The sequence below is a fragment of the Scyliorhinus canicula genome, chromosome 4, assembly GCF_902713615.1.
Source record: "Scyliorhinus canicula chromosome 4, sScyCan1.1, whole genome shotgun sequence".
Classification (NCBI taxonomy): domain Eukaryota; kingdom Metazoa; phylum Chordata; class Chondrichthyes; order Carcharhiniformes; family Scyliorhinidae; genus Scyliorhinus; species Scyliorhinus canicula.
In genome coordinates this window covers 175,545,414-175,560,400 of record NC_052149.1, presented here as the reverse complement: position 1 = coordinate 175,560,400, position 14,987 = coordinate 175,545,414, and the positions used below count along the sequence as shown (strand labels likewise).

Sequence of the window (14,987 nt, the reverse complement as noted above, 5' to 3'; positions counted from 1 at the left end):
CCCCCCGCAGAGTCGGATCCCCCCACCACCCCCAATGCCCCCACCAGGTGGGCCCCCGCAGCCAGAACACTGAGGTCCCGCCGGGTGGGACCATACGTAGCCCACGCCGGTGGGACTCGGCCCATCGAGGGGCGGAGAATCGCCGGGGGGGGGGCATTTAACGGCCCCTGACCAGCGGAGCGGCGATCCCGCGGGTGCCCGAGAATCGGCAGGCCGCGTCGTAGCGGCGTGGCACGATTCTCCGACCCGGCGCAGGGTCGGAGATTCCCGGCCCATGTGCCTGTCCATGTGCCTGTCCAAGAGTCGCTTAAATGTCCCTAATGACTCAGACTCCACTACCTCTGTTGGCAGTGCATACCACGCACCCACCACTCTCTGTGTAAAGAATCGACTTCTGACATCTCCCCTATACCTTCTTCCAATCACCTTAAAATGATGTCCCCTTGTGAGATCCATTTCCGCCCTGGGTAAAAGTCTCTGGCTATCCACGCCTCTCATCACCTTGTACACCTCTTCGCTCCAGTGAGAAAAGCTTAGCTCCCTCAACCCTTCTTCATAAGACATGCTGTTCTGTCCAGGCAGTATCCTGTTAAAGCATCCTGTTAAATCTCCTCTGTACCCTCTCCAAAGCATCTACATCATTCCTATAATGAGGCGACCAGAACTGGACACAATATTCCAAGTATGGTCTAACTAGGGTTTTATAAAGCTGCAGGAAAACCTCACGGCTCTTAAACTCAATCCCCCTGTTAATAAAAGCCAACACACCATACACCTTCTTAACAACCCAAGCAACCTGGGTGGCAACTTCTATGCACGTGGACCCAAAGATCCCTCTGTTTCCCCAAGAATCCTGCCTTTAACCCTGTATTCAGCATTAAAATTCGACCTTCCAAAATGAATCACTTCATATTTATCTAGGTTGAACTCCATCTGCCATTTCTCAGCCCAGCTCTTCATCCTGTCAATGTCCTGTTGTAACCTGCAACAGCCCTCAACGCTATCTACAACTCCACCAACCTTCATGTCATCGGCAATCTTACTAACCCACCCTTCCACTTTCTCATCCAAGTCATTTATAAAAACCACAAAGAGCAGAGGTCCCAGAACAGAACCCTGCAGGACACCACTGGTCACCGACCTCCAGGCGGAATACTTTCCATCCACTACCACTCGCTATTTTCTTTCAGCCTGCCAATTCTGTATCCAGACAGCCAAATTTCCCTGTATCCCATGCCCTCTAACTTTCTGAATGAGCCTACATTGGGGAATCTTATCAAATGCCTTATTGAAATCCATATACACCATACCCACTGCCCGACCTTCATCAATGTGTCTCGTCACATCTTCAAATAATTCAATGAGGCTTGTGAGGCATGACCTGCCCCTCACAAAGCCATGTTGACTATCTTTAATCAAACTATGTTTTTCTAAATAATCGTCAATCCTATCTCTCAGAATCCTTTCCAACATTTTGCTCACCACAGAGGCAAGGCTGTTGGGTCTGTAATTCCCCGGGACTTCCCTATTCCCTTTCTTGAACAGGGGAACAACATTCGTCTCCCTCCAATCATCCGGTACTACTCCAGTGGAGAGTGAAGAAGCAAAGATCATCACCAACAGCACAGAAAGCTCCTCCCTCACTTCCCATAGTCATTTTGGGTGTATTCCGTCATTCCGAGGGGACTTTTCTATCCTGTGCTTTTCAAAATTTTCAGCACATCCTCCTTCTTAATATCAACCTGTTTGAGTCTATTAACCTGGTTCGCACTGTTCTCATGAGCCTCTCTCTGGTGAATACTGAAGCAAAATATTCATTTAGGGCCTCCCCCATCTCCTCAGACTCCTCCAGGGACTTTACTGTCCCTGATCGGCCCTACTCTCTGATCATCCTCTTATTTCTCACATAAGTGTAAAACGCCTTGGGGTTTCCCTAATCCCTCCCGCCAGGGCTTTTTCATGCCCGCTTGTAGCTCTCCTAAATCCATTTTTGAGTTCCTTCCTGGCTACTTTGCAACCCTCTGGAGCCGTGCCAGATCCTTGCTTCCTCAACCATACGTAAGCTTCCTTCTTCCTCTTGACTGGAAGCTCCACTTCTCTTGTCATCCAAGGGTCCTTCACCTTACCATTCCATATGAGTACGGCCTCAACCGGGACCTTGGATTCATGTCGCATTAGATTCACTCCCACCATCTGGCCTGGGCTTGCGAAATCCTACCAACTGTCCTGGCTTGAGACAATTCACACCTCTTTAACCTGTGATTATCCCTCTCTCCAGTTGCTCCGTCTGGACCTGTTATCCCTCTCTCCAGTTGCTCCACCTGGACCTGTAAAGACTTAATTACTTCAAAGACTTGCATCCAAAGTATCGGCTTGCATCATTGACTTTGTCTATATATATGTTTCTGGAACCTACCTCTTCATTCACCCGAGGAAGGCACAGTGCTCCGAAAGCTAGTGATTCGAAACAAACCTGTTGGACTAGTGTTGTAAGACTTCTTACTATATTAAATAGTGTTCATGCTCTCGGAACGCTTTAGCAATTGTCATCATAAGCATTCCATTTGGTCCATTATTATGCAGTTCAATGTGTGTATGAGAAATGGAATCCCTTACCAAAAAGAGAAAACAATACCAAAGCCACACAATTGAGGTAAATGAAGAAGACAGCATTTCTATACATTTATGTTTTTTTCTGCTTTACACTTGGCATTAATAAATTGGCACATTAATGTAACGGCTTTACATTAGAAACACTTTTGGACATTGAAAACTGAAAAACTGAAAAAGAAAAAATGTTTTAGTCATTGAAAGTATAAGGAAATGAGAATGTTACCTTTCTGAGGTTTCTTTAGAGAGAGGCACATTTTCACCATTGCTGTCTTCTGAATTTAGCTCATTGTCTGCTGTTACTTCTTGTCCCAGCTGCTGACATTGTTCAGTTCTGGCCAGTGAGCTGTTCAACGGCTGGCAAGTCAGGAGGTTGCCAGGTGAGTCTCTGTAATATAGATTCCTCTCACCACATCGCAGTAGCTTTTGGTATGCCTTGCGGAAATCCCGGTTGAGGGCAGCATAAAGAATGGGGTTCAGGGCAGAGTTGACATAACCCAACCACAGGACCACAGCAAAAACAGTCTTGTTGGTTGGATGTCCCGAAATCCCCTCGTGGGTAAAAACTACAAAATAAGGAAGCCAGCAAATGACGAAGACCCCCATCACTGTCGCTAGTGTTACTGTCGCTTTATGCTCCTTAACAGTTGGCAGTGATGGGTTTAGTGTTGTGCATCCAGTGACATTGTTGATTCTTTTGGCCTGTTCCCTTGCGATTTTGAATATTCTATAATAAGTCAGGCACATGATGGGTAAAGGTATGTAGAAAGTGATGAGAGCATCCACGAGGGCGTAGACTTTGTTGAGCTCCAAGTGGCATTGATTGGTGTTGTCCAAGCTTTGCACCAACAGATCTTTGGTATTCCAGCCCAAGTTGATGGGTAAGAAGGAGACCATGATAGAAATGCACCAGATCAGACTGAGGGAGATGGCAACTCTGTTGGGAGTAATAAGCGTGGTGTATCTCAGTGGGGATGTCACTGCATAATAGCGGTCCAAGCTGATCATGAACAGATTAAGGATGGAAGCCGTGGACAACATGACATCCATGCTGGTGTAGATGTTACAGAAGGTATCTCCAAATGGCCATTCTGATTCAAGAAGTTCTGAGATGGCTGAGAAAGGCAAGACCAGCAAACCCAGCAGTAGATCGGTGGCCGCCAGGGATACAATGAAATAGTTTGTTTGGTTCTGGAGTTTACGGTTCAATCCCACCACTAAGCATACCAGCACATTCCCAAAGATGATTATTATTACAATCATTCCTAACACTAGCCCAAGCAGGACCGTTGAGAACACTGTCCTGTGTTCAGAATCAATGGTGACATTCTGGCTCCTCTCCATCTCCACAATGTTGGAATTGGAAAATGATGGTCAAAACAGAGATAAATTGCGCTGGACAATAAAGTCAAGTTGTACCAAGTGTTTAAAATTCAATATTTCTCAAGTCACAAGTCTGTACCGAAGTGAAATCCATGTTTATTTGAGAGCATACTAATAGTTCAGTTAAAAACCTCTGTCATCCCAGCCATATATGTGTAACTTACAAGTGCCTGGCAGGTTCATGTGTGTATGGTGAGCACAACGTTCTTACTCCCATCCATCCTGTGCTTGTTGAGACAAATTCAGTGTTGCCAAGTTGAGCGTGTGGCCATGTTGATAGACAGAGCTGCAATAAAGGTGGCACGGTGAATGTCAAATTCATATTGGACCTCTACAAAACCAAAATGCTGCGGATGCTGGAAATGCAAAATTAAAAGCAGAAAATGCTGGAAACACTCAACCGATCTGGTAGCAACTGGCAAACCATTTCTGATGGAAGACCATCAATCTGAAATATTAATTCTGTTTCTCTCCCCGAATATGTCATACCTGCTGAGTATATCAAGCATTAGCTGTTTTTATTTCATATTGGGCTGAATCACTCTATGACTTCCAATGAATAGGTAAGTCTGCCCAACTTATTTAATTTCTCAGGGAATGTAATGTGATGATTATGTGGTGAATATTTTCAGTATGTGCTTGCTAAATCAGATTTAATGTTACATTGGAATGTGGCGACGAGGGGCTTTTCACAGTAACTTCATACTTGTGACAATAAAAGGTTATTATTATTATTATTTATTGGTTGGGAGTTTCCGTTCTGTCACATTCCTTTTTTCATCTTTCTGTCCCTCATTATACAAACATGCGGTATTACTTTGATGTCATTAAATATTATGAGTCTTTCTGTTGCCGAGTCAACTTAAATAGTATACATTTAGGATTGTTCTGGATAGGCATCAATGAACAGCAGTTATTCAAGATGTATATTCAGCAAAACAATATGGTTGACTCAAAGCTTCATTATCATCTTCAGAGCAGGACAGAATGACACCTATATTATTCTGCTCATCTCTGTTTGCTGAATATATTTTAAAAAGTGCTTAATTAGGGTCTGGGGGGGTTTTCTTCCAGTAATTCACACACTGAGTCACTGCTGGCAAAAAAGTATCTCATTCCTTTAAATTTGACTGTTGCATTCTCAGGGTGGAGCGACAAAGGCATGATAAAAACACACACAAAAAAATGCTGTATATCAGTAACAAATTCAAATCTATAACATTTACTCAATAAACAAGCTTGGTAATCTTATTAGATCCAAACTAGCAACTGCATAAGTTACTAGAGGTGCATTAACAGTCAAATCCCAGACAGACCGCAGATTAAGTTACTGCAATGCATTACTGTCTGCAGTAGTTTAGCAACAGAGTCTTTGTATTGGTTTAAAGATGATTAGATAAAGGATAAAACATTCTATTACCAAGGCAACACTTTCCACTAAACCTATGCTTTTACTTAACTGTCGAATGCTTCCAGTCAAACAAGCATATTCTCTTCCATCCAACCAAAAATAACACTGAACAATTTCTGATTCCTGAAGCTTGAAAGGGAAAGATGGTGCTCTAGCTTCACACACCTGTTGGGGAAACCTCAGCCACCAGACACACATCGGAAATTTCGAGCTCTACTCCAGACAACCATCATCCGACCATAATCACTGGTATTTTGCCCACCTTAGAGTGCCAATTTGAAACTGTGTGCTTCATACAAAATATTTGGACAGTACCTCAAATATGATTTGAATTAATCTACAGTTAGGTTGCCAAAACTCAGGTTTCACCTTTCTAAGAAATGAATTGTTTTCATAACAGTTAATCTACTATATTTTTTTAGAAAACCAAAATTATGCACTTAACTGAACTCCCTCCCCTACATATGTTATTGTTATGTTAGTTATTTTTTAAAATATAAACATGTCAATTAAAATATTTTGTATCAATTAATTATTCCCTGTTTTGGTAAAAGCTCAACGACTTTCAAAGTCAACTCTTTCTCTCTACAGATGCTGCCTGGCTTTCTAAGAGTTTCCAGTCTTTTCTGCTTTTATTTGCAATACCCCTTCTAGGTTGCAGTGAAGTCCGTGTAAAATGGTTCTTCTAATCTCCGGCGAGTTCATAATCAGATTTTCACGTTTCACAATGAATGCGCAATAACTGCATTTTAAAATGACAATAATCAGTTTGTCTTTACTAGGTCCAGACCTGGACCACCCAAGGCTCTCTAAACAATCATATGCATCAGGTCTGACCAGTGCTTCTGTCAGTGTTGCTCCTATCCGAGGTGTGTATTGGATTGGATTTGTTTATTGTCACGTGTACCATGGTACAGTGAAAAGTATTTTTCTGCGAGCACCTCAAACAGATAATTTAGTACATGAAGAGAAAAGAAAATACATAATAGGGCAACACAAAGTACACAATGTAAATACATAGACATCGGCATCAGGTGAAGTATACAGGAGTACGGTATTAATAAGGTCAGCCCATAAGAGGAGTCTGGTAACAGTGGGGAAGAAATTGTTTTTGAATCTGTACGTGTGTGTTCTCAGACATTTGTATCTCCTGCCCGATGGAAGAAGTTGGAAGTTGGAAGACCTGATTGGGATAGCATCCCTAAGAGCGATCTTGGTTAAAGATGTGTGCATGAAGAAAATGAAAATTATTTCCGTATATTTAAAACATGTTTATCTCAAACCATGCAGTTTCTTTTTCTGGCTTTGAAGGTTCAAGTTCTCGATTAATCATTAACCAAGATGTTAAGATCTTGAAAAGGCAATATACCACGATGTTATAGCTTAATTCCAAAGTAGATCATCTTTTGTAAATGTTTGTTTTACTAATTTGACTGTGGTTTTATATAGGTAGGGGTTGACCGATTTAAAAAGTGGAAATCACATACTGATGGGTCGTAAGCTGACTTTGCAATAATATAACATAATATATCATCTTTATTGTCACAAGTAGGCTTACATTACACTACAATGAAGTTACTGTGAAAAGTAAATAAAGCTACATTTTGAGAAAATTCCTCGAGAAGGTTATCTCAACAACTACAATAACAACTTCACTTATACACCATGGATAAATGCAACAAAATGTCTCAAGACAGTTTACGAGAGCATTATCAGGTAAAATTTGATATGGAGCTACAGAGATAGTGCAGCCAAAGACTAGGCTTTAAACAGAGCCATAATGGAGGAGAGAGAAGGAGGAGGGTTTAAGGAGGAATTCCAGAGATTGAGCCTCGGCAGCCGAGCAAATGACCATCAATGGTGGGGCAAGGAAAATCAGGGTCAGAGTTGGGAGAATGCAATGTTGGGTGAAAATTGTGGGACTCATGGCGACTACAGAGATGTGTGGCTCATACCAATTTGAGTTAATATTGGTTTATTTTTAACTCCAGCCTGAAGTTACATTTTACAACGCAGAGTCTGATCATGATACCCATCTCCTTGATGAAGAAAATCTGTATGTGGGCAAATGAGCAAACTGTTTCAGAAAATGGAAATATGACGTTAGAAAACACAGGAGATGCTCAGCTTGTCAGGCAGCATTTGCTGAGAAAACACAGGTCAGTTGTTCAGGTGTAAACCCATTCACAGAAATAAACATGCGTTATAGACCACATGGGATGATGCATAGTGCTATGGTGTGTATCAAGATCTGGTGAAACGGCAGAAGCAATATGGGGAAAGATCAAAGAGAACATAACAACAGCTTGCATTTCTCTGGCACCTTTTGCAAAGCAAAGCATTCCAAGACATTCCAGAGGTAGGTGCATTGGACACTGGGAGTGTAATTCCAGAGGTGTGTACACTGGACACGGAGTGTACATTCTAAAGATGTGTTCATAGGGCACTGAGAGTCTACATTCCAAAGGTGGGTGCACAGGACACCGAGTACACATTCTGGAGGGCTGAACATTGGACACTGGGAGTGTACATTCCAGAGGTACACTGAACACTGATGGTGTACATTTCATAGGTATGTGCGCAATACATGGAGAGTGTAAATAGAAAATAGGAGCAGGAAGAGGCAAATCGACCCTTCGAGCCTACTCTGCCATTCATTGTGATTATGGCTGATCATCCAACTCAATGGCCTGATCCTGTTTTTCCCCCATATCCTTTGATCCCTTCACCTCAAGTGCTTTATCTAACTGCTTCTTGATGTTTTAGCCTCAACTGCTTTGTGTGGTTACGAATTCCACAGGCCGATCACTCTCTGGGTGAAGAGATTTCTCCTCATCTCAGTCCTAAATGGTCAACCCCACATCCTCACACTGTGACCCGATTCGGGATATCCCCACCATCGAGAACATCGTTCTTGCATCTACCCTGTCTAGTCCTGTTAGAATTTTATAGGTTCCTACGAGATCCCACTCATTCTCCTGAATTCCAGCTAATACAATCTTAACCGACTCAATCTCTTCTTATGTCAGTCCTGCCATTGCAGGAATAAGAGTGGTAAAGCTTCTCTCCACTCCCTCTATAGCAAGAACATCTTCCTCATATCAGGAGACCAAATCTGCACACAATATTCCAGGTGTGGCCTCACCAAGGCCCTGTATAATTACAGCAAGACATCCCTGCTCCTGTACTTGAATTCTCTTGCTATGAAGGCCAACATACCATTTTCCTTCCTTACTGCCTGCTCACCTGCATGCTTACCTTCAGTGACTGGTGTACGAGGACACCCAGGTCTCATTGCATTCCCCTCTCCTAATGTATGGCATTCAGATAATAATCTGCCTTCTCGCTTTTGCTACCAAAGTGGATAACCTCACTTTTATCCAAATTATATTGCATTCATTTGCCCACCGACTCAACTTGTCCAAATCAGACTGAAGGTATCTTCCTCACAGCTCACCATCCCACCCAGCTTTGTGTCATCTGCAAATTTGGAGCCAATATATTTCATTCCCTAATCTAAATCAGTAATATAAATTGTGAATAATTGGGGTCCCAGCACCATTCCCTGCAGCACCCCACTAGACATTGCCTGCCATTTATTTCTAATCCGTGTTTCCTGTCTGCCAACCAGTTTTCTATCTATCTCAATACACCATTCCCAACACTATGTGCTTTAATTTTACATGCTAATCTGTTATGTGGGACTTTGTTGAAAGCCTTTTGAAAGTCCAAATAAACCACATCCACTGGCTCCTCTTCATCCACTCTACTAGTTACATCCTCGAAGAATTCCAGTAGATTTGCCAAGCATGATTTCCCTGTCATAAATCCATGCTGACTCTGTCTGATCCTGCCACTGTTTTCCAAGTGCTCTACTATAAAATCTTTGACAATGGATTCGAACATTTTTTCCACTACTGACGTCAGGCTGACTGGTCTATAATTCCCTGTTTTCTCTCTGCCTCCCTTTTTAAATAGTAAGGTTACAATAGCTACCCTCCAACCTGTAGGAGTCGTTCTAGAGTCTAAAGAGTCTTGGAAGTTGGCCACAAATGCATCCACTATTTCTATGACCATTTCCTTAAGTACTACAGAAGTGCGTACACCGGATGCTGAGTGTGAGAGAAGAACTAAAGGTTGGATGGTGTTTGTATAATGAGAATCATGAAAAATTGGCAAAGTGGAACAAGCTCTGGTGGCCTTAGAGTTCGGTGGAAGGAAAAGTAGTTCAATAACGACACGAGTGCACAGCACTCTGTCAGCATAGTGATTGGATTGAATTGTGTTATCATTGCTGATCGGTCAACATAAGAAGCAAAGAAGAAGTGACTGGAAATCTGTGACAAAGAAGCAGAACATTTCTATATATGTTCAATGAATTAGTCTGCCTGCATTAGCAACGTGGAGATCATGTGGTAGATTGATGTTCAATACTAAAGTAGGATAGGACAAAGTAAATGAGAACAGTGACTAAGGAAAACTCAAACCAGCGGCACACAAAAAGACTTGCATTTATATAGCACCTTTCACAACCTCAGGACATCCTAAAAACGATTTAAGTACTTTTGCAGTGTAGTCATTCATACATTGTAGGAAAAGCAGCAGAAAATTCCCACAAGCAACAATGAGAAAATGAACAGGGGAAACTCTTTGTGTTATATTGATATGGGGTAATTGTGCAGTCACCCGGATAGCTCAAATAGATTTGAACCCGGATTTGTTCAAAATAGTGTCCTGGGATCGCTAATGTTCATCTCAGAGAGCAGACAGGCTCTCTCCATTTAACAATCTCACCCAAACGGCACCTCCAATAATGAAACACACTCACTCAGGCCTGCAGCGGAGTGCCAATCTGGATTACTGTGTTCAAATCGCCATTAGAATGGGATTCAAACTCTATAACCTTCTAACTCAATCATGTCAACCGAGGGTTTTAGCATGGTAGCACAGTGGTTAGCCCTGTTGCTTCACAGCGCCAGGGATCCGGGTTCAATTCCCGGCTTGGGTAACTGTCTGTGCGGAGTGTGCACATTCTCCCCGTGTCTGCATAGGTTTCCTCCGAGTGCTTGGGTTTCCTCCCACAAGTCCCGAAGGATATGCAGTTAGGTGAATTGGACATTCTGAATTCGCTCTCTGTGTACCCAAACAGACGCCGGAGTGTGTCAACTAGGGGCTTTTCACAGTAACTTCATTGCAGTGTAATGAAAGCCTACTTGTGACACTAATAAAAATTATTATTATGGGACAGTGAAGTTGGGGTTATAAAAGCTACGAGATGCACTTACAGGAGTTGGAGATAGAAACACAGAGCAGTACAATTTACAAGAGAATGGTCGAAATGTAGTTGGAAAAACAAGGAGTGGGGGGGGGGTGGATGCTGCTGTGACAGTGAGGGTGATATAGGGAGAACCCGATTGAAACATACGGTTAGGTTTACCACTGCGCTGGAGAAACTAGTCCACCTCAATCACCCCTGTATTTGCTGTGACTCCAGGAGCTCAGCTGAGTTCAGGCACAGCCCCTTGCCTCTGCAATTGAGATTGTCCATCCCTTCCCTCTCCAGCCTCTTGGCCCAGCTGCTGGCTGTTAGGAAATGAAAAAAATGAAAATCGCTTGTCATGAGTAGGCTTCAATGAAGTTACTGTGAAAAGCCCCTAGTCGCCACATTCTGGCGCCTGTTCAGGAAGGCTGGTACGGGAATTGAACCGTGCTGCTGACCTGCCTTGGTCTGCTTTAAAAGCCAGTGATTTAGCCCAATGTGCTAAACCAGCCCCAGTGTGTTAGCTGCCCAAGCGGGCACTGGGGGACACTTTATACATGTGGACCAAGATCCAGGTTCCTGTTAACATGCCCAATATATGTTATGGACTCGAGCAGCTATAATAAGTCGCTTATTGTCACAAGTAGGCTTCAAATGAAGTTACTGTGAAAAGCCCCTCCCGGGGTTGAAAAGTAGGAAGCATGACATTCTCAAAGTCCTGCAAACTCTCAGCTACCTCACAGAGCAAAAAACCAGCGCCCACCGTTCATTCCGACCGTCAACGCAGCAAATTCGGAGGCGTCCAACATTCACACAACATACCCAACCCATCAGCACCGTTCGGCCGGAGGTGATTTTAGATTTGAAAACCTCCTTGATGAGAAAAATCAATCTAAAGAAAGTTGTTCTTGTTAGTTTTTTCTCTCTCTGAGAGACCCACCTTAATTTGAAGATAGACGTTTATTAGGAAATGATGGGCCAAATGTGAAAGGCTCCCCGCCCGGGCAGGGTGTGAGGAAACTTAAAAAGACGGAGGCGAGCAGCGATCAGAAATGAACCGGGACTGAAATCCGCACTCCAGGCGACTTAAAGATTCCGGTTTTATGCACAAACTCGGCCAAATTGTCTTACATTCCCCTTCAGCACTGTCATACTTTCCGAATAAATTCCGGTGAAACTGGCGGTGCAGTCGCCGGCCGTAATGAACTGCGGGGCAAGTTACCTTGATCGCGCTTCCGCGCCTGTTGACGGGACTGCAAGGCGGGAACAGGTCGACCCCTGGCCGGAATTCCCCCCTCACCTCGATGGGGCAAAGTGCCGAGAGTCTGGACTGTTGCTGCATTCGCTGTTGAACTTCAGACTTCAAAGTAGTTTCTATCTTTGATAGGGAGCTCTGATAGGGAGTTCGTCAACTAAGGCGCCCGGAATTGTGCGGCTGCTTATACAGATGTATATAAAAGATGCTGTTTGTTTTTGGTACACGTGGGACAACCCCTCGCACAGCAAGTCAAACTCAGAAGCAGCAGCACAATTATGCTAAGTAGGTAATACATACCAGCCACCGTTCCCGCCCCACTTTCAGTATTTTCTGAATAAATCTCTACATTTTCGGTACAATGATTGAACAAAACCGGTGAACCTTCAAGATTATTTCATGTACACTTATATCGTCCCCTTTTCGCGTGTCCTGCTTCCCTATTGATCCTCGGGAACTTGTCCGTCTGCCTGAAGTCTCTGATTTTTTTCCTACTTCCCTACATTTTTATGTTCTGTTGTCCAACCTCCTGCCCCCATGCAGGCGCGGCCGTTTTGCTTGATCTCAAATGACCCTATGACATTCTTCCAGTCGATAGGTGATTCTGCAATCGAAATGTGTGTGATTTCTTCACGTTGCAATCGTCCTTTCCAGAAAACTGCCCAGATCGCTTCCTTAGACAATTAGAGCATCAAATTAGAGCTTCATTAAACAAATTCACCGTAATTTCGGAAGTTTTCAAAATGCAAGTTCGAATATGGGTATGTTTTCCAGTGACAAGTTTAATTTCATTTTGTGATGTCACATTACTACCATACCCTTAAGCGTTAATTCTGACAAAGATAAGGGGCAGATATCCTCTGTGTTAAGCTCATAGGAAAATCATGTGAGCATTTGAACGACATGCATGTAAGAAAAGGTCAACTGGCCCACAGACCTTGCCCCGTTATAAAGTAAATAACTGAATTTGTTTGGCGCCATCCTAAAGTGTTTTACAGCCAGCTAAGCACTTTTGAAATGTAGGGCGCAATCTTACGGAAAGGTTTCTAAGGGCTCGATTAAATGATCACGTTGCGCTTAAGCGAGAACGCGACAAGGCTGTTCAATCGTGGGAGACGCCAAAAATGAGAACCATGCCAGGCATCGATCGGTTTGCGATCCAACCGGCCCGCTCCCATTGGCGAGATCAGGAACCCGCCATAGCGTTCCGATCAACCAATAATCACCACTTAAAACCAATCTCCATACAGTTAATGGGAGTGACCCTCTGTCTAACAGCCTCCCGTGATCTAACCGCCTCCCCAGCAAGAGGTCATGCGGACGCCAATCAGTACACCTTTTCACAGGCAATGAGCCCAGGGGCACTGGGGTTGCTGTCCCAGTGTTCTGGGGGTGGAGGGGCTGTGCTCCTGGGGGAGCAGTCTCGGCCGGGGTGTCCCGCTATCGGTAGTGGGGGCTGCGGAGAGCCGAGGGGCCCGCCCATGGCCTGGGGGAGGGGGAGATGGGTGTCTCACCACCTACAGATCCGCCATGCCACCCCCTGGATTGTGTGTTCCCATTCCGGGGAAACCCCAGCCCCTGTCTGTCTGCCCCACCGACCACCCATAACTCCCACTGACCATGGAGGCCACTGGCACATGGCTGAAGGCTATTGCTAATTGGGAATCATAGTTCAGTGAGCATTTCACAGTTCCCAAGTGGATTCCCGTGGTTAGGCGGGTCATGTAGCAAGTGGGAGTTATTGCCTTGCATCCCAGTCAGACTGATGCCTGGACACTGTGCCTGAAACACTGCACAAGACAACAGCACAGATTCAGCAGCTAATATCCAACCACCCAAGGGCTGGGTCCTTGCACCGGGGATATTTTGGTGACCAGACGGTGGATGTGTGCACCAGGGAGGGGGCCAGCATCCGGTCCAGGTAATGTTACATTTGGGGGCTGGGGTACAGGATGTGGGGTCCGGTGAGTATGGGTCCCCACTGCGGTCGGGGCTGCATGGACTGGGCGTGCCAGATGTGGGTGTAGAACAATGGAAAAATGGAGGGTCCCGGGGTGGAAGACACCACTGGTTGTCAGTCTCACACTCCAATTCCTTCCAGATGTTACACGGGATGGATGGTATCTTGGACCCCACGGAGCGTGGAGGAGGAGGGTACCTGCTCCCGGTGGCTGTCAAGGTCACCCCAACCCTGAGCTTCCAAACCTCAGGTTCATTCCAGGGCTTGAGCATTGACTTCTGCGGCATCTCACAAGCTAAGCCCACAAGTGCATCTGTGAGGTTACCAATGCCCTGTTCGCTCGGGCAGCGAACTACATAAACTTTGACATGGACCAGGCTCCAAAAGATGCCCGGGCAGCAGGATTCTCCGCCATTGCCAGGATGCCCCTGGTACAGGGATTGCAAAAGGCACACATGTTGACTTGTGCTCACCGGGTCGTTTGGGAGCACCCTACAGCAACAGGAAGGGGCACCACTCCTTGAACATCCAGCTTATGTGTGACTACCACATGAAGGTCATACATGTGTGTGCACGCTTCCCAGGGAGTATGTACAACAGCTATGTCAAGCCTCTTCAAGGACTACCCCAGGATGGCCGGTTGGCTCTTGGGGGATAAGGGGTACCCGCTAGGACCTGGCTCATGACGCCTGCACAGAGACGGTGACCGATGTAGAGACCAGATACAATGAGGCCCATGTGGCCACCCGGGTTGTCATTGAGCGGTATATCAGACTCCTCAAGATGGGTTCCGACACCCTGATCGCTCTGGTGTTGCACTGCAATACACCCCCAGAGGATTGCTTGCTTTGTGGTGGTTTGCTGTGCCCTCCTCAACCTGGTACAGCAGCAGGGCGACGTGCTGGAGGTGGAGGAACATGCATGTGGCCATCTCCGAGGAGGGAGAGGTGGACGATGAGGAAACGCCAGAGCAGGAGGGGCTGGAGATTGAGCCCAGGGACGACCCACAGGACCAGCCAGAGGCTGGAGGACAGGTGGCAGCAGCGAGGGCCCAGAAAGCCCAGAGGGCCAGGGAGGCCCTTGTCTTCGCCCGCTTCAAATAGGACGT

At 45.1% G+C, this 14,987-nt stretch overlaps 1 protein-coding gene across 5 annotated transcripts in view; it reads right to left on the bottom strand.

Moving 5' to 3' along the window:
- LOC119965186 (histamine H2 receptor-like) overlaps window positions 1-12,150 on the bottom strand; it is a 73,195-nt gene extending 61,045 nt beyond the window's left edge. For 3 of the 5 annotated variants that reach the window (XR_005460449.1, XR_005460450.1, XM_038795592.1), the window contains exons 1-2: window positions 11,887-12,150; window positions 2,837-4,279 (exon numbers count right to left, since the gene is read on the bottom strand). Coding sequence is in view for 3 of the 5 variants with exons in the window: in XM_038795592.1 (XP_038651520.1) it covers window positions 2,837-3,954 (1,118 nt within the window). In the remaining 2 variants the exon portion in view is untranslated. Of the gene's footprint in view, window positions 1-2,836; window positions 4,280-11,604; window positions 11,719-11,886 lie in introns of those variants that run through there. The other 2 variants (XM_038795594.1, XM_038795593.1) reach the window with 2 other exon arrangements.
- Window positions 12,151-14,987: the final 2,837 nt, after the last annotated feature.